The sequence below is a fragment of the Mesoplodon bidens genome, assembly GCF_964165515.1.
Source record: "Mesoplodon bidens genome assembly, chromosome: 14".
Taxonomy (NCBI): Eukaryota; Metazoa; Chordata; class Mammalia; order Artiodactyla; family Ziphiidae; genus Mesoplodon; species Mesoplodon bidens.
In genome coordinates, this window is record NC_138170.1 from 11,295,960 (window position 1) to 11,315,562 (window position 19,603).

Consider the following 19,603-nt stretch of genomic DNA (forward strand, 5'->3'; position numbering starts at 1 on the left):
GTAATAGATTATTCAATGTCTGGCATCTAGTTATTGGGGGGCTCTGGTATTACTACGTGGGTTCAAGCCTGTGGATTGTGAGACATAAATATAAGGGACTCTGGATGCTGCAGAGTAACACTGATGAAGGATTATAAACATAGAAGGGCTTCCAAGAAGCAGCGTGCTTGGAGGAAACTAGAGAAGAGCTATGCTTTAAGCAGTTGCGGTGAGAAAGTCACGCCCCTTTGAAGAAAAAGATAACCTGCAGCATTTAGGTAAGGGCCTCACTTCAGGGTGTGGTTGGCCTAAGGCACTGTCTGAAGGAACTTTTGAAGGAGTTGCCTCAGCATTACAGGTCATGGGGAGGGGTAAGGGTAAGTTGGGACAAAGCGAGAGAGTGGCATGGACATATATACACTACCAAATGTAAAATAGCTAGCTAGTGGGAAGCAGCCGCATAGCACAGGGAGATCAGCTCGGTGCTTTGTGACCACCTAGAGGGGTGGGATAGGGAGGGTGGGTGGGAGGGAGGGAGACACAAGAGGGAAGAGATATGGGAACATATGTATATGTATAGCTGATTCACTTTGTTATAAAGCAGAAACTAACACACCATTGTAAAGCAATTATACTCCAATAAAGATGTAAAAAAAAAAAAAAAGAATTACAGGTCAGATTCCCCACCCTGTTCTGCAGCCAGAGAGAACCTGCTTTGCGTCTCTGGCCCAACAGTGTCCTCTGAGTTAACACTAGGGGACCTGGGCTTTGTGACACCAGCAGCCCAACAACCCTATCTTTATGGTTATTGGTGGCAATATCAGTGTAAATGCCTTACCTAGACAGAGCCCTTCGTTTGGCCACATGGGTGGGCCTTGTCATTCCAATGAGATCAATGCTGTCAGAACTGGGGAGAAGGCTCCTGTCCCAGGGCAGTCAGGGGAGAAAACGCATGTAATTTTAGCTGTTCACATCTCCTGGTCCTGAGAACTAAAAGAACTCACACTTCTGCAGAAACAGATCTTTTGCACACCCTCTGATCTATTGAGTCATGTTATTTTTCTGGAAATTAACTTGACATTTAAGACTTCACAAGTAGCAAAGGAAATAGCAAGGCAGAAAGACATCTTTGCAGCAAGCCCTGAAACTCTCACCATCTTTTTTATTTTTATTTTTATTTTTGACCACACTGAGTGGCTTGCAGGATCTTAGTTCCCTGACCAGGGATTGAACTCGGGGCCACGGCAGTGAAAGCGCCGTGTCCTAACCACTAGACCACCAGGGAGCTCCCATCTCACCATCTTCTTTAAGTATTTATAATTTTGAAGCATACGTGATGTTGTCATGGATGGCTCTCCTCCTTCCAGCCTCAAAAAGGAAATAGCTTTAAAGGATGTGAAGAGTTGACCACGTTCCAAGGCCCTCCGAAGGCGTTAGAAGTTTAGAGCTCTTTGTATTCAGACATTCACATGGCTGTCTCATGGCAATTCAAATGGAACTTGGCTGATGCGTACTGCGGGGGATAAACTGGAAAGAAAATCAAGGGGGCAATACTCTAAAACTCAGGATATCAGTTACCTCTGTGGGGAGGGGTATCTGATCAGGAAGAACGTTGGTGGGGTGAGTCGTTTGCAGGGTTCTATTTCTTGATCTGGGTAGAGATTACATACACATGTTAGAATAATTTGTTAAATTGTCTGTGTACATTTTAAGCATTTTTCTTTATGTGAACTTTTTCGCAATGAACTCAAGAAAAAGTTGTGCTACACGCACAGCCTAGTCTTCCTCCCTTTTCCACCGTTTCAGTAATTGCTGGCACCACCATCCATCCAGTTACTGAGGTCCAAGACCTGAGGGTTATTCTTGACTCTTCCTCCCTTTCCTCCACCCCTAGACCCATTCCACCAGCAGCCTCAGAAGTTCTCTCCCTTCCCTCCAAGCCCCACACCTCCACTGTGACTACTCTGTCCTACCTCCGTCAAGTCTTTAGGGATAGCTGGACCCCTTACAGCCACTCTTCCTTCCCACACAAAGACCATGAACTTTTTTTAAAAAAACTGTTTATCTGAGGGCTTCCCTGGTGGTGCAGTGGTTGAGAGTCTGCCTGCCGATGCAGGGGACACGGGTTCGTGCCCCAGTCCGGGAAGATCCCACATGCCGCAGAGTGGCTGGGCCCGTGAGCCATGGCCACTGAGCCTGTGCATCCAGAGCCTGTGCTCCGCAACGGGAGAGGCCACAACAGTGAGAGGCCCGTGTACTGCAAAAACAAACAAACAAACAAACAAACAAAAAACCTGTTTATCTGAAATGATTGCAGATTCACATGAAGTTGCAAAAATAGTACAGAGAGTTCTCTCCAGTACCCTTCATCCAGCTGCCCCAGTGTTAACATCTTGTGTAACCTATTGTGCTATCCACACCAGGAAATTGACATGGATGTCCTCCATGGAGTTTATCAAGATTTCACTAGTTTGGCCTGCACTCATTTGGTTTTTTTTTGTAATTTATCATTATTTTTTAAATTTTTGGCCGCTCCGCACAGCATACGGGATCTTAGTTCCCCAACCAGGGATCGAACCCGGACCTCCTGCAGTGACTGCCAGGGAAGTCCCAGACCGGCACTCACTTGAGTGTGGGATGTGTGTGTGAGTGGGTGGGTGGGTGTCAGTCCGTGTAACTCTACCACGTGTAGATTCATGTAACCACAACCACAGTTAAGATACAGAACAGTTCCATCACCACGAGATCTTCCTTGTGCTATGCTTTATTGTCACACCCAGGCTTCTCCCCCTAACCCCTGGCCACCACTCTATAATTGTCTATAACTCCATCTCTATCACATTGTCATTTTGATAATGTTCTATGAATGGAATCATGCCGTATGTGACCCTTCGAGATCAGCTTTTCTTTTTCACTCAGCATAATACCCTTGGGATCCATCCAAGTCATTGCATGTATCAATAGTTGTTCCTTTGTATTCTGAGTGGTATTCCATGGTACTGATGTAACCTTTTAGAAACAGAACCTGTCACTTCCAGGTACAAGCGGGGTTTTCCCATTGCACTGAGACCAACACCTATGCTCCTGGCTGGCAAGGCGCGCCCCGCCTGGCCGGCCTGCTGCCTTTCCCCTGCCTTCCCCTGCTACCTTTCCCCTCCCTCTCACACACCATCTTTCTGTCCCTCCTGAAACCCACACAGCTTGTTTCTCTGTGCGGCTCACCTGGGATGACCTCCCCGACATCGTCTTGTCCTCCGGATCCCTGCTTAAGCGTCACCTCCTCAGAGCCCTTGCCTGCACCTTCCTGTATAAACGCGGCCTCCTTCCCTGTTTTCCTGCTTCTTTCCTCCCTTGCACTAATTCTGCCTGGTAACAATTGTCTTTCTTTGCTTGTTTAGTGTCTGTCGCCCACCCCCTAGCAGGGTGAGCAGGATGTAACAGACACTAACAAGGGAATGACTTGAATAAAGGAGTTCATTGGTCTCTGAGAGGGAATGCTGATAATTAATAACAAACTTGTTTGTACCTGGCCTTATTCCAGAAGGATTCAGGGTGATTTTCAAAAATACAGACAACACAACCAGATACAATTAATAGGTAGGGAAAATAAGAATAGGAAATGATGAAGCCAGGGTAGAGACGGCCCACAGCCTGTGGATGGGATGCAGAGCTGGCAGCCATGCACCATGTGCGAGAAGAAAAGAGGAACAGTCTCTCCTTACCTCTGAGCCAGGCACTGTGGCACCAAGCCCAGCAAGCAAATAAATACGCCAGCAAGGTAATTTCAGGTTGTGATAAGGGGTAGGAAGAAAATGAAAGTTAAACATGGTCACAGGATTTGCAGTATCCGTGAAATTTAAAACAAGTCTGGTTTTGGATAAACAGCAAGGTCCTACTGTAGAGCACAGGGAACTATATTCAATATCCTATGATAAACCATAATGGAAAAGAACATATATATATATATATATATATATATATATATATATATATCTGAGTTACTTTACAGTACAGTAGAAATTAACACAACATTGTAAATCGACTATACTTCAATAACATAAATTAAAAAATAATAAGAATAAAACAAGTCTGGCTTCTTTTCCTGAAGAAAGTTATTCCTGATTCTGAGAATTGAGGGAGAAATTTACCACGGGTCCTAATATTATTATTTTGATGTTAGTTTTTTGCTTTTTTGTGGGGGGGGAAACCTAGTATAGTCTGACCCTAGGGATATAATGGAGAATATAATGATGAGGGCTTCTTGCCTTCTAGAAGTCTGTGTCATGGGGGAAACAGGTCCCAGGTACCCATGATGTCTCTCTCTCTCCCTCTCTCATCGCTAGGTCCTGTTGCTTTTATCTCTGTCCTGCCCTCTGAAAGATTAAATGAGCTGCCCAGAGTGACACAGCTAGTCAGTGGCAAGCGGGCCAAGAAAACAAGTGTCTGGGTAGTTGGCCCACTTCCCTTCCACAACATCCACCCCTGTCATCAAGTGTCAGAAGCTAAGCTATTCTAGGTTCAGCCTTGGCCAGCCATAGGCCCCATATAGACCCCCCAACTTTTCCTTATCGGTTCAATTCGGCTCAGATGAACACCAAAGACAGCCTCAAATAAGGGCAATACACCTGCTGAGGTGTGTATGTGTGTGTGTGTGAAGGGGAGACCCTGTCTGCTCCCACACCCCACCTGCCATCCTAGGGCTCAGCTCCTCCAGGAAGACTTTGTCACCCTCACCATCCCCATTGCACACTTACTCTGAGCTCTGAGCCCCTCCTCTGGGTTCCCGGAGGGCCCTGTGTTGGCCGTATTTCCCCGCATTGTCATCGCCTCTGGAAGATGACTCTTCAGTGTCACTGTTTCACTAAATGCAATTCGGGAAGCCCCTGCAACAGAATAAAGTTCAAAGTGCAAGTCCCCGGGCCCTTCTCCAGTCTCCCTGAATCAAATTCTCTGGGGGTAAGTGACGCCCGGGCACCAGAATTTCTGTGAAGTTCTCCAGGCAGTTCTTAAGGACTGTGTCTTCATCTCTGTTTTACTCTCAGGTTCTGCTGGACTCCTTATAGTCTCTTCATCTCCATTTGTCAAGTCATTGACTGATGATAAATAAGTAAATGTGTATGGGGGGTTACACGTGGACAATGCATCTTGGAGTGTCCTAGCTTCTTGGAGTGTCATAGCTCTGATCTGGCCCTATCATGATTTCTCTTTGCCAAGAAGCCTGTTGCAAAGTGCACAGATTTAGGCTTCAGGAAATGTCCTGGGACAGCAGACTAGAGGGTAGATTGAGAGATCGAAACTAGAGGTTTCTTCAGCAATCCACACGGAAAGAGCTAATGATGAGGACCAAGAAGTATTATGAGGATGGAGAGAGACAGGCCGATGGAGGGGTGGGCAGGAAGGAATGAGGTAGAAACAGTAGGACCTAGTGATGTGGGGAGAGGCAGGAGGAGGCACTGGACCAACTCTCAGGTTTCTGGTTTAGGGGACCGGTGAAGATTTTGTAGAGATCAGATGAGTCTAGGTTGGAGTCACCCACTTAGGTCTGGATAAATTACACAAATTCTCTGAGCCTCAGTCACTTCATCTATAAGAGAGGGCTTATTGCAAGGGTGAAAGTGCCATTAATGGGGTTACAATGCCTGTTGTAGTATCCAAGATACGCTTAGCTGTGAATATTGTTGCCATCGCTACCGCTGTAAATACCAGAGTGTCACTAGCTATGGCTGGGATTGCTGAGGGAGAAGTACTCTCAGTGTGGATGCACTGAGCTGGGGGTGTCTGCCAGACATCCTAACAGAGACACCCGGAAATCTTGGATGGAGGTGTTGAGAAGACAACAGTTGGATGATCTAAAATTTGGATTTTGGTTTCTGCGCTCATGGTCCTCATGGTGCCACCAGATGCGCCGTCAGCACGCAGAATGACACCGGGGAGTTTGTGGATCTGTACGTGCAGCGAAAATGCTCTGCCAGCAACCGCGTCATCTGTGCCAAGGACCAAGCGTCCATCCAGATGAACGTGGCCGAGGTTGACAAGGTGACAAGCAATTTAAAACCTACACTATCTGCGTGGGCATTCACAGGGTGGGGGAAGTCAGATGACTCCATTCTCTGACCGGCCAAGGCCAAAGGCATCCTCTCAAAGAACTTCTGACTGAAGAGGATCGCAGATGTGGAATGTTTGTCATAAATAAATAGTAATAAATAAATAAATACAATTGGATTTTGTTGAGCCATTGCAATAGGTGACCGTGGTGAGGGAGCTTGAGCATCAGAGAGTGGCTGTAGTGATGGGCCATGGGGGTGAGGCCGGGAGGGGAGAGACAGAAAGAGGAGGAGGCTGAAAATGACATGGGTGAGGACTGCCGTGGAACTGATGGAAAGTGCAGTGGTTTTCAAAGGAGGAGAAAGCCTGAAGGCATTGAGTTCATGGTTGGGGTGCAGTATTGGTGCTTAAGGTTTCGAAGGGGTGAGAGAAGACAGATGGAACCTTGAAGCTGACGTGGAGGAGAGGAGAAAATCACTGTGGAGGAGCTGGTGCAACGCTGAGGCTGGGTTGTGGGATGGACCTTGCAGGGACCTAGAATCATGCCTGACTTGGATGGAGAGAGACAGAGAGGAAAACCTGTGCTCAAGTTTGTTGGAGGTCAGGAGCTGGGCAGGTGTCTCAGGCACACTGGGGCTTTGAGAGGTAGAGTCAGGTGCTACTGACCTCAATGAGCAGGGGCCATCTACGTGGGCAGTCGAGGGAAGCTTCAGACACACTATTCTGGAGCTGGGAGAAGGCCTTCCCTGCCTGGGACTTTCTGGTACGTGAAGCCTGGAAGAATGAAAAGTCATCACTGAGGGCTTGGAGCCTGTGTCTATGATGTGTTACAAATAAATATAAATAGAGAGGAAATCTCAGAACAAAGGGTAATTTTTTTCAAGATTAAAAAAATTTTTGGATAAATTCTTATATATATATATATATATATCTGAGCTGTTTAATAAATGTTTGCTAACTAAGTATCAGTAAATGGCACGTATCTACACACTATGCCTTGAAATTTTCTTATTTCTCTTCCTAATGTTGTTTCTGGAGTTGTCTTCTGTCTGATATTGCCAGAAGAAAGCTTCATTTATTTCTAATTATTCTCTACCCCAGAGTAATGGAGACATAAGTTTACTTGACGTTGCAAAAATGCTTCACGCAAAGATATAATCAGTCATCACGGGATCCTGAAAGACTTGTCTATGGGCAAAATATCACCAAGGTCTTCCTCAGTCATCCCCAAGCTTCAGGGCACAAAGGAATCTTCTTGAGTGCTTGTTTAACATGCTGGCTCCCATGCTTGATTCCTGCTTCCCCCATCAAATTCTGACTTGGAGGTAGGGAATGGGGTCTTGAGACTCTGTATTCTTAGCAATTACTTGCGAAGGTCCAAGGACCACACTTTAAGATCCACCAACTTATCTTGAAAGTGTCTGTGATAAAAAAAAAGTCAGCCTTTTCCCCAACCTCTCGCTGCCAGGTTTGCGTTATGAAGTATGAGGGGGCTGACCTCAAGGTGACTGACCGATCTGTCAACACGATTCCTTGGGAAGATGCTCCTCTCGGCACCTCATTCCAACGTGATGGCACAAAGGCAGATCCTCTCACAGATTACGCCGCCAGTGCCAGGTCAGGCAGGGAGGGGCTGGGAGTGTGACTTACTGATCACCTTGCCCTTTCAACATCTAATGGCCCGACCCACCACTGACCCCAGACCCATGGCCCAAAAAGCATTTGAAGGAATTTAGGAAAGTTGACAGAGGTACAAGGAGACAAAGTAAGCCCAGCTAATTTGTTGCCTAACAGAAGTAACTGTTAGGCAAAGTAAGATCTTTCAGGGATAATAGTCTTTTAATTCTTTGGGAGCATAGAATCTTCACCATTTCTATCTTCATCACCATCATCAACCACCACAATAATCAATAGTTACTGAGCACTCGTAAGATACGTCTTAGATTTATTATGGGAAAGAGACCCTGAGAGGTATAATTTTCCATTGCATTTCCAGGCCTTTGGGCAAAAGGATTTTATCAAGCCATCTCTAAGGGTATCAAAATGATTCTTTAGTATCTTCACAGAAATGATATCTCCTTCTCATAGACATGAACGTCCTTCCATTTCAATTCATCTGAAGGTCTGTCGTATTTCCTTTAAAGACGTACTAGTACTTCAAAGTGGATTTATCCATATTTATTTAATCAGTCCCTACCAATGTAGATTTCATTTGCTGCAGGTTTTTGCCATTTCAAGCAATTCCATAATGAACAAAGCCATGCCTATCTTGGCACATCTGAGTGATCATTGATGTGAGATCAACATCTAGAAGTGTAATTGCTAGGTCAAAGGGTATGGCCATTTAAACTTTTAGTAGGTACCTCTAATAGCCTTCGAAAAAGTTATGGCAGTTTATACTCATGACGATAGTGTATGAAGAAGTGCCTGTTTCCTCATGCCGCTACTGGAGATTATACTTAAAACTTTTTTTGGCACTCTGATAGGTAGAAAACTTCAGGTTTATTTGCATTCCTTTGATTTGCAGTGATGTTTATTAGTCATTTGTGTATTTGTATTCTGAGAAATGCCTAATCCTGTGTTAAACATAAGAAAAATTTAAAAAATATTACACAGGTTGATTTTTATAATATTTAATTCTTAGAATAGTAAGCTTCATTACTGGGGAAAATGTATGATATGAGGGCACTGAATACCTCATTTTTCACCTATATCCCATAATTTGAGTCTTATTTTAATAGAATAGAAGCCAATAATCTGGATGATTTTTTTAAAATGATTTGAGCACTGCTGAAATAACAATAAATTAAACAAATTAAGAATTGCAGTCTGAGCTATTTCTGCTAGTCACCATGCTAGACATTGCTGCATGTTCTAGTACTGATGCTTCCTAACAATTCACTGATGTTGATATGAACATTTCACCCTCACTTTAACGGAGAATTCTTTCCCTTTTCCACCGAGGAGATTAGGGAAACACAAAGACGATTATAATGATCCTTTCTGAGAATCCCAACCATGGTACAGCCTGACCAAGATCCCGCTTCTGACTAGGAGAGGCAGTCTGGGAAACAGCTTGGATACTGAAACACTGGGATTTCCAATGACTTGTCAGTGACTTCCATCCAAAGGCCATCAGGAACCCGCTTGGGACTGGACAAATTGGGTTCGTGTCCAGTTGCAAAGAGGGAGAAGACACACAAGGGGGAGCTGTCAGAATGGGGTGTCAGGAAGTATTGATCATAGAATTTGGGCTTGTGTTAGGTGATTTGAGGGAGCGTCCAAGGAAGCGGAGCTTTGCTCCAGATTGGACACTGTCAGGAAGCAGGTGTAACTCTATGATTGGGTATCTTGATAATTCTTGTCTATCAGGCAGGAGGATTAAGTTGAGACTAAAAAACGGGAGTCACTCATTAGCCAGGATGGAGGTGTTTGGTCATTTTTGTGTCCTGGACAGTGTTCTTGCTTTGTCTGTGTTCAAACATAATTACTGAGCAGTCTTGTTTCCGTCTTGATCCATTGTGGTCACAGGGGTCTTGTCGATGTGCGTGTTGTGTGAAACTACTCACGTCTAACAGGAGGACACCACAGCCCAGCCGTGGGTGCCACCCTCCAGACCAGGGGCCACTTTTCACTTTCTCAGGCAATTTCAGGGCATTGAAAAGAAGACCATCTCCTGAACTGCAGCATATAGGTTGCCCTCTTTAGAGCCCCATTCTCTCTCTCTTCAGGTGTGGAGAGGCCATACGGCCCTGTAATGGAGAACGTGGACTCTGGCCCCAGGCAGCTGGGGCTGGAATCCTGTCTCTGCCACTTATTAGCCACGTGAGACCCTAAGCAAGTCACTTAACCTTTCTATGCCTCATTTTCCTCATTTACAGAGTGGGGGCGGGGAATAAAAAGGATCTGTGCTGTAGGGTTATGGTGATACTATCAGGACAGTAACGAGCACAGAGGACGTGCTCTGTTGCTACCAACATCCCCAACCGTCCAGCCAATGCTCAAGTGCCTGGCTGACTGCAGAGCCTCCAGCTGTTGTCATTTCCAGTGCTGTGTCCCATTCCCTGTCTGTGCTGCACGCTCGTCCACGCTGGTCTCCTTAAAAAGTCCCTTTCATCGTGTCACCGTTGAGTGGCATGTTCCACACTCACTCTCATTCATTGAGTACATCCCTGTGTGTACTACGTGTCAGGCATCGCACTGAGCAGGACCAGTAGAGCATTTTACTCCTTTCTCCTGTCAGCCAGGCATTTTCAACCCCCATCTGACCACCTGAGAATATAAGGAACTTACCCAAGGACACAAGGTTGGTACGTGGTAGAGCTGGGTTCAAATGTGAAATCATCTGACCTTTAAAGTCTTTGCACTTGGCCTCCCGTCTGAAAGTCCACACTCCTTAGCGTTGTAGGCCTTCAGTGACCTGCCCCAGCCTGCTCTGCCTGCTTGACCTTGAAAAATCCCCCAATCAACCAAAGAGCGTTGTGGAGGATCCAGCATCCACAGGTCTAGTCTGGAAGGCTGAGAGAACGTCGAGAGGCAAAAGACAGTTCAAACCTTTTGAGGAAGTAAAAAATGCATAACTGGACTTCCCTGGTGGCGCAGTGGTTGAGAGGCCGCCTGCCAATGCAGGGGACGCGGGTTCGTGCCCCGGTCCGGGAGGATCCCACATGCCGCAGAGCAGCTGGGCCCGTGAGCCATGGCCGCTGAGCCTGAGTGTCCGGAGCCTGTGCTCCGCAACGGGAGAGGCCCGCGTACCGCAAAAAAAAAAAAAAAAGCATAACTAATAGAAATGGTATCAATTAAGTGACAGATGTCTGCTGGAATGTCATAAACGTTCAGAGAAAAGGGATGTGGGCAAGCACAGGCGGGCAGGAAGCGGTTCCCACCCGAGGTCAGAGAGTGGCTGAACCTTCAGAGAAGAGCCAGATTTGGGCAAAAGGAGGCTCTTCATCTCAGACTTGGTTCCATGGCCACACCTCTGCCGTGTCTTCAGGCCCCGCTCTGTTCCAGATGGTCCTGCCTCTGAACGCCTACATGTGCTGGTTCATGCTTCCTCCTTCCTCCCCTCACCAGGTTATAAAGTGCTAGACGGCAGGAACCTTGCGTTTGTCATGTCTTATCATCACTCCAACACGCCCTTCCTACAACTATACACACAACACACAGACACACACACACACACGGCGTCGAACACATGCCTCACTCACCTAAGGCAGTCATGTATGAAGCCAAAGGTCCTGCATTCTTATCCCACTTTAACAATTTCCCTGGCTCTTTTGGCATCTTTACCCAGGTACTGTGCACATCCACCACTGTGTACCAATCCCAGGCCGGCCGATTGGCCGTCTGCCCTTGTACAAGTCCCTGGAAGCCTCTGGACCTCAGCTCTCTCTCCTCTACAAAGAGCTGGGGGATAGCCCAGCCAGGATTTCCTTCCAGAGGAGCATGAGAATCCTAAGAATTACCCATGAAGCTTGCTGAAAGGTAGATTCCCGGGTTGGCTCCCTCTCCCAGAGATTCTGACACAGAAGGTGGCTGCAGAAATCTGGGTTTTGTTTTGTTTTGTTTTACATCTTTATTGGAGTCTAATTGCTTTACAATGGTGTAAACTTTCTGCTGTATAACAAAGTAAATCAGCTATACTTATACATATATCCCCATATCTCCTCCCTCTTGCGTCTCCCTCCCACCCTCCCTATCCCACCCCTCTAGGTGGTCACAAAGCACCGAGCTGATCTCCCTGTGCTAAGTGGCTGCTTCCCACTAGCTATCTATTTTACGTTTGGTAGTGTATATATGTCCATGCCACTCTCTCGCTTTGTCACACGCACATATGGTCACCTTATCTTTGATAAAGGAGGCAGGAATGTACAGTGGAGAAAGGACAGCCTCTTCAATAACTGGTGCTGGGAAAACTGGACAGGTACATGTAAAAGAAATCTGGGTTTTAATGCGCATCCCAGGGGACTCTGAAGCAGACGGTCACAGCACTGCCCCTGGAGACCCTGTTTTGAGGGCTGGTGAAGGCATCCATGTGGGGACAGATCTCTCTGATACACAAACACGACTTAATTTTCAGAGCCGTCCACTTGAAAGCTAATGACCCGGTTGTGAGCCCACAGGGAAAATCTAGAAGAGCCAAGCGGTGGGAGCCTCCAGCGTCCCTACCCCCCAACCCCGAAGATGCTTCCGATTCCGATGAACTCCGCGGATCTGCTTTTGTTTGTTTGTTCTTTGCGCGAAGGGGTTTCTATTTCTGCTGAGGACCTTCCCGGCTCAGATACCCCGTTTGGGAAAAGCAGCGTTTGCTAAGCCCTCCAAGGCTCCTGGCTCCCAGAGGGGGATCAATATCCCCACCGCTCCAGGAGGAGGCCTTTGTAGTGTCGACTTGCTGTTTGTGCTTCAGGCTCTGAGGGAAGGTTTGCTCGTAATTAAAGGCGTAAATGCTTTAATCCCCGGCCTGAGGGCTTCCCAGAGCGCATTAGTCGAATTAGGAAGGAAATGGATTGTAATCCCTTTAATATCAGCCTGGAGGAACTCGAGGGCTTCTGGTTAGGGAGAAGAATTTCCTCCTGTGATTTAACAATATTACCGTGCAGAATTTGCATAGACAGAAACTTGGGGCCCAGCTTTCCCTTCAGGGAAAGCCAAGAGGAGTTTCTCTCAGATGAATGAAGGTTGCAATAATTAAGCTCCTACAACATACCAGAGCATTGTGCATGTCTTTCTCCTTTAGTTTCCCATCCAATCTGTGAATATGTATTTTATCAGTAAGGAAATAAAGATGATTTGCAGCAACATGGATGGACCTAGAGATGATCATACTAAGTGAAGTAAGTCCGACAGGGAAAGACGAATATCATATGATATCACTTATACGTGGAATCGAAAAAAAGAAAAGATACAAATGAACTTTACAAAACAGAAATAGACTCACAGACACAGAAAACAATTCATGGTTACCCAGGGGAAAAAGGGGGGGGATGAATTGGGAATTTGGGATTAACAGATACACACTACTAAATATATATAAAATAAACAACAAGGACCTACTGTATAGCACAGGGAACTATATTCAATATCTTGTAATAACCTAAAATGGAAAAGAATCTGAAAAAGAATATGTGTGTGTGTGTGTGTGTGTGTGTATAACTGAATCACTTTGCTGTACACCTGAAACATTGTAAATCAACTATACTTCAAAAAAAAAAAAAAGAAAGAAAGGGAAATCAAGATGTAGAGGTGACTATCCCCACGGAGGAAGGAGGGGAGGATTTTTTGAGAGCCTTTGGTGTGCCCTGTGCTTTGTATACACTATTTATTGAATCCTGTCCAGATAGTCTATTTGTGTGTGCTTTTTAAATAACGTTTACTTCACCTTAACCATGCTTTTGGAAATACACTCATATTGGTTTCTCTTATGGAATTTAGTTTATCTTAGCCCACACAATTTGAACCCAGCACTTGTATGTGATTTAGGCTTAAAAAAAAAAGAAAGGATTTGTTTTCTGATTTCTTAAGTGTTGAAAAGATGCCCCCTCATGTGCTGCTCAGATGACAAGGACCACAGGACACTTACCTGTGCTTTGTACTTCAGAAAAATAACGTGTATCACACTGTAAAAACTTAAAAACTGGTACAATTGTGACATTTTGTGACAGTTCAGTGCAAGCTTTACGAAAGTCCAGAACTGTTTGAAGTCTAGCTGGAGGAAGTCTGAAGCCCAACCCAGCATTTCAATTCTCAGTGAAGAAATGGGGACCCCGAGGCTTCGGGAGTGAATTTGCCCACATTGGCTGCTGAGGAACAGTGACCGTGGGTGGCCCAGCTGAGGGCCCAGCTGGGCTCTACAGGTTGTTCCATTAATGCTGCCGCATTAACCCTGAAGCCAAGAGATTCTGCAGAAACCTGACCACAGCGAACATGGAAAACATAGGGGACCCAAAAGAAGACTGCGTGCATGGACCCTGCTCCCTTTCCACTCTTCTGGCCTAATTTCCCCTCCTGCTGCCCTTGACAGTTGTTTAGGGAGGCAGCGGGATGCTCCTTAGGGCAGTGTCACATCCCAGGGCTGTGTGGTCCCTAAATACGATAAATCGTCTCTATAAGCTTCAGATACCACCTGTATCACCAGCAATTTCAGAGTGTGTGTCACACATCCAGAGCTTTCTCCCCTGAGCGATACATCGTTGTAGCCACTTGGATGCCACACAGGCTGCACAACTGCAGTACGATGGTCCTACTCACCTCCTCCTCCAGCCTTTCCCATCTCATCAAAGGACGATCAACCCCCAAAGACTCATTCCAAACCTCTGGGACTCATCTTGGATACCTCTCAAAGGTATCAAAGATACCTCTGCATCTTTGTATACAATACCTCTGTATGCCTGTCACTTCCTAATAACGGTTAAATCCTAAAGAGTTTATTTCCAAAGTGCCTCTTTCTTTTTTAATTGGAGTAGAGTTGACTTACAATGTTGTGTTCGTTTTAGGTGTACAAAGTGCCTCTTGAATCTACCCACTTTTCTCAGGAACTACCACCACCCTGTCGCAGCAACATCATCATCCAGTGGTCTGCGAACTCATCTCCACGTGTCCCCTTTTCCCCTCCCCGCGGGCCAGGGTCCACCAGAGATCTTTTTTTTTTTTTTTTTTTTTGCGGTACGCGGGCCTCTCACTGCCGTGGTCTCTCCCGTTGCGGAGCACAGGCTCCGGACGCGCAGGCTCAGCGGCCATGGCTCACGGGCCCAGCCGCTCTGCGGCATGTGGGATCCTCCCGGACCGGGGCACGAACCTGAGTCCCCTGCACCGGCAGGTGGACTCTCAACCACTGCGCCACCAGGGAAGCCCCACCAGAGATCTTTTTGACATGCCCATCCCGTTGTATCATCCGTCCGCTCGATCTCCCCAGTACTTCCCATGAGTCTCAGGATTAAAGCAACTGCCCTCCTGTACCCCAGCAGCCGAAGCCCCACCATCCTCTCCAGCCTGGACCTGCACTTGTACGACCTCACTCTGCTGTAGCAGGACAGCCTCCTTCCCCCACAAGACCAGTCTCCCTTCAACCTTACGGCAGTGACACAAGCCTGAGAATTCTTCTTCTTCTTTAGGAACCCTTAGGATGTCACTACTTAAGGCAAGTCCTCCCTAACCAGCCCCCAAGACTGGATTAGGTCCCTGCATCCCGTATTTCTCCTTCACCACTGTAATTAAAGACCCACTTGATTATTGATATACTTGTCTATCCTTATGCTGTAACTTCATAAAGGCAGAGACTGTTCTGTTTTATTTACTGTTCTGTTTTATTTCACTACTATAAATATACTATATTTATAGTAGTGAAATATACTATATTTATAGTAGTGAAATATACTATATTTCACAGGACCTTGCACAGTGTCTGGCATAGAGCAGAAACTCAGAAAATATGGGTGAATATTAGTATGAAGAAAACCAACTATATCCGTTTGACTTCCTACATTCATTTCAGGCACATATTACCTCCCTGAATTACAGATGATCCAACTGGCTTCTATTGAACTTACATGATTTACCCAAGGACATGAGGATAGAAAGTATCAGGACTTGAAGTCAGGACTCCAAAATCTACTTGGTAATATTGTCCTGAAAAATATATCCCTGATGCACAAAAACCACTTGTTATAATCTTGCTACCCACCTCTACAGCCATCCTATTCTTTACCCTGTTCTTTGCCAGTTTTGTTAAATTCACAAGCATGTCTCAGATCCCTACACGTGAGTGACAGGGTACTGAGGGATAAAAGGTAAGACCCAGAGAGATATACTGAAATAGTACAAAAGGGTTCATAGTGAAAATTAAGTCTATTTCCTACTCTCCTCCTCTCTCTGTTCCCATCTCCAGAGGCACCCACGGTCGTCAGTGTGTCTTGTATCTTTCTAGAAATATTTTAGGTACATATAAACATATACATATATGTTTATGCATATCTGCACCCCTTCAGTTTGTACACCACTGATACATGTTATATAATTCGACTCTGCACTTTGCTTCTCCTAAATAATGTATCTCAGAAACTGGATCCCACAGTTTGTTAGAAGAAATAACTACTTTACCTCTCCAACCTTGAATTTTGTTGGGACTACTTCAACTGTAAGGAATATATCGGCTCACATAAACTGCAAAACCTAGATGTAGTCCAGCTTCAGGCATGGTTGTATCCACGGGCTCGGTGCCCTCATGAGGCAGTCACTCTCTGTCTCCATCTCTTGGATCTTCCTTGTTCTCCTGATTTTATTCTCAGTGAGGCTCTCTCCACATGGTGGCAAAGATGACCTCAGGCAGCTCCAGGCTCCCATGCCCGCTATCTCAGAAAGAGAGAGCTTCTTTCCCAAGAGCTGGGGATGGCGCTCACGAGTCCACCTTGGGTCATGAGCCTCTCCCTGAATCAATTATGGTGGCCTAGAGGATGGAAGATTCTGGGGACAACACGCCCATTTAGAGCTGGGGTAGGATCAGACCACACAAACTACATGATTCCTAAAGGGGAGAGAAACAGCTTTCTAAAGGGAAATTGGCGTGAAAGAAGGGAAAGTCAGAGATGCACAACAGGCTCCCTCTCTTGGCTTCGTGCCCTCACCCACTACTTGCCTTGGTTCTCTTGTTCCATGTTGTTCCTATCCTACAGGCTTTGCCCTCCCCTCCTGATCCCTGTGCTGGGAAGACCTTTCCTCCAGATTTTTGCATGGCTGGTTCTTTCTACACTTAGATCTCTGCTCTAGTGTCTCCCTCCTTCTTTTTTTTTTTGGATTTTTCAAAGTAATTTTTAATAAACCCCAACAGTGGAATACAATGCACCCCTTAAAATGAGGTTACAGAGGCATATCCTTCAGCCCTTGCAGGTGGCTTCTAAGGACCCTCCTCACGTTTTTTTTTTTTTTTAACATCTTTATTGGAGTATAATTGCTTTACAATGGTGTGTTAGTTTCTGCTTTATATCAAAGTGAATCAGTTATACATATACATATGTTCCCATATCTCTTCCCTCTTGCTTCTCCCTCCCTCCCACCCTCCCTATCCCACCCCTCTAGGTGGTCACAGAGCACCGAGCTGATCTCCCTGTGCTATGCGGCTGCTTCCCACTAGTTATCTATTTTACATTTGGTAGTGTATATATGTCCATGCCACTCTCTCGCTTTGTCACAGCTTACCCTTCCCCCTCCGCATGGGACCTAATGAAACTTAAAAGCTTTTGCACAGGGCTTCCCTGGTGGCGCAGTGGTTGAGAGTCCGCCTGCCGATGCAGGGGACACGGGTTCATGCCCCGGTCCGGGAAGATCCCACATGCCGCGGAGCGGCTGGGCCCGTGAGCCACGGCCGCTGAGCCTGTGCTCCGCAATGGAGAGGCCACAACAGTGAGAGGCCCGCGTACCGCAAAGAAAAAAAAAAAAAGCTTTTACACAGCAAAGGAAACCATAAACAAGACCAAAAGACAACCCTCAGAATGGGAGAAAATATTTGCAAATGAAGCAACTGACAAAGGATTAATCTCCAAAATATACAAGCAGCTCATGCAGCTCAATAACAAAAAAACAACCCAATCCAAAAATGGGCAGAAGACCTAAATGAGGTTCAGCATCTTTTCATTTGTTCATGGATAGTAATTATTCTGTTCATCTTTTGCCCATTTTTCTATTGGGTTGCTTGTCTTTTTCTTATTAATTCATAAGAGTTCTTTAAATATTCTGGACATTTTTCATTTGTCAGTTATATAAGTGGCAAAATTCCAGTCTATGGCTTGTCTTTTCATTTTCTTTCACTGAATAGAAATTCTTATTTTAATATAGCCAGATGTATCAGTCCTTTCCTGTATCATTTGCTCTTTTTAAGTCCTTTTTAAATTTTTTTTTTAAATTTTTTGCTGTGTTGGGTCTTCGTTGTTGCATGTGGGCTTTCTCTAGTTGCAGTGAGCGGGGGCTGCTCTTTGTTGCGGTGTGCATGCTTCTCATTGCGGTGGCTTCTCTTGTTGCAGAGCACGGGCTCTAGGCACGTGGGCTTCAGTAGTTTTGGCTCACAGCCTCTAGAGAGCAGGCTCAGTAGTTGTGGTGCATGGGCTTAGTTGCTCTGTAGCATGTGGGATCTTCCTGGACCAGGGATCGAACCTGTGTCCCCTGCATTGGCAGGCAGATTCCTAACCATTGAGCCACAAGGGAAATCCCTTAAGACTTGTTTAAGAAATCTTTTCCTATCTTGAGGTAGCCCCACTAAAATTAATAAGATCTATACAAACAAAAGTGGAACAGTTTCTGAGATACATTATTTAGGAGAAGCAAAGTGCAGAGTCGAATTATATAACATGTATCAGTGGTGTACAAACTGAAGGGGTGCGGATATGCATAAACATATATGTATATGTTTATATGTACCTAAAATATTTCTAGAAAGATACAAGACACACTGACGACCGTGGGTGCCTCTGGAGATGGGAACAGAGAGAGGAGGAGAGTAAGAAATAGACTTAATTTTCACTATGAACCCTTTTGTACTATTTCAGTATATCTCTCTGTTGTACATATTACCATTTAAAAACTATTAAGTTTCTGAAAACTATTGGGTTGGCCAAAAAGTTCATTTGGGTTTTTCTGTAACATCCTACAGAAAAGCATGAATGAACTTTTTGGCCAGCCCAATTTAAAAAAGTGTGCTCTGTCTTGGATACTCCTAAGGAAGACGCTCCATTGTCACCTCTCTCAGCCCTCCCTTCATGTAGGATTTGTTTCCACAGCACGCAAAGCTGGACACCCAACTCCGGAACAAAGAGTTTTACAGGCCTACCCCCAGCCCCAATCCCAAGCTAGAAGATGGATACTCTGCCTTCAAATTAGCCCACATGACCGCCAAAGACCTGGGGCAACCCGGCTTCTTCCCACCACAGGACCATGTGGCTCCAGCAGAGGATGAATGCAGGTTTGTCAGCATCTGTCCTTCCATGTACCCAGCTTCCCACACCCTGTACCTGGCCCACGGCGATGCCAACCAGATTCACCAGAGTGCCGACTTCCCCTGCCTTTTGGAGCCCAAGTGCCAGCCTGCTGCAGAGGCGAGCAAAAGCTACTTCCTACTGCCTGGCTGTGCCTGTCCTTATCACTGTACAATCAAGGTCCCCATCTTGAACCGATGGGGACCCTTGATGCCATTTTACCAGTAGGTAGGCTGAGAACACCTTCCAAGGGCACTGTGGAAATTCCTCCCTCTCACAAGGAAATCCCTGCTCCACCCTTGGAGTACAGATTGGAGAACTAAAAATAAAACTCTGGGAAGATGCTGAAGCAGCACCAGGACTGTGCTGGTCCGACCTTACTCCCTGGCCTGCCCCGGGGTGCAGCATCCCCACCATAGGAAGAGAATGGGAGGGAGGAAAGAAGGAAAACTGGTATGTATGGAGGGCCAGAATATGTGTGCTGTTTCATTTTAAGAGCACTGCTGTAAGGAGTCTTACTGTTTTAGTCATTTACTTACAAAATGGAAAAAATCAGGTTTCGCATAGTCATCTGAATGTTGGGTGTGCTTGTAAAACTTGAAATGATATTGGATAACTTT

The 19,603-nt window shown here is 45.8% G+C and overlaps 1 protein-coding gene and 1 pseudogene across 2 annotated transcripts; both read left to right on the plus strand.

Annotated features, from left to right (window-relative positions):
- The first annotated feature begins 2,853 nt into the window (after positions 1 to 2,853).
- LOC308628041 (small ribosomal subunit protein eS21-like) lies at positions 2,854 to 6,132 on the plus strand (annotated as a pseudogene). The gene is made up of 2 exons: positions 2,854 to 2,858; positions 5,880 to 6,132. The product of its transcript is annotated as a small ribosomal subunit protein eS21-like (transcript).
- Positions 6,133 to 7,501: 1,369 nt separating this feature from the next.
- Positions 7,502 to 19,211, plus strand: SPMIP9 (sperm microtubule inner protein 9; the record flags this gene model as incomplete). The annotated part of the gene is made up of 3 exons (XM_081254591.1): positions 7,502 to 7,641; positions 9,756 to 9,849; positions 18,789 to 19,211. 3 exons carry the CDS (start codon positions 7,502 to 7,504, stop codon positions 19,209 to 19,211), a joined length of 657 nt encoding a protein of 218 aa, XP_081110717.1.
- Between the last annotated feature and the right edge of the window lie 392 nt (positions 19,212 to 19,603).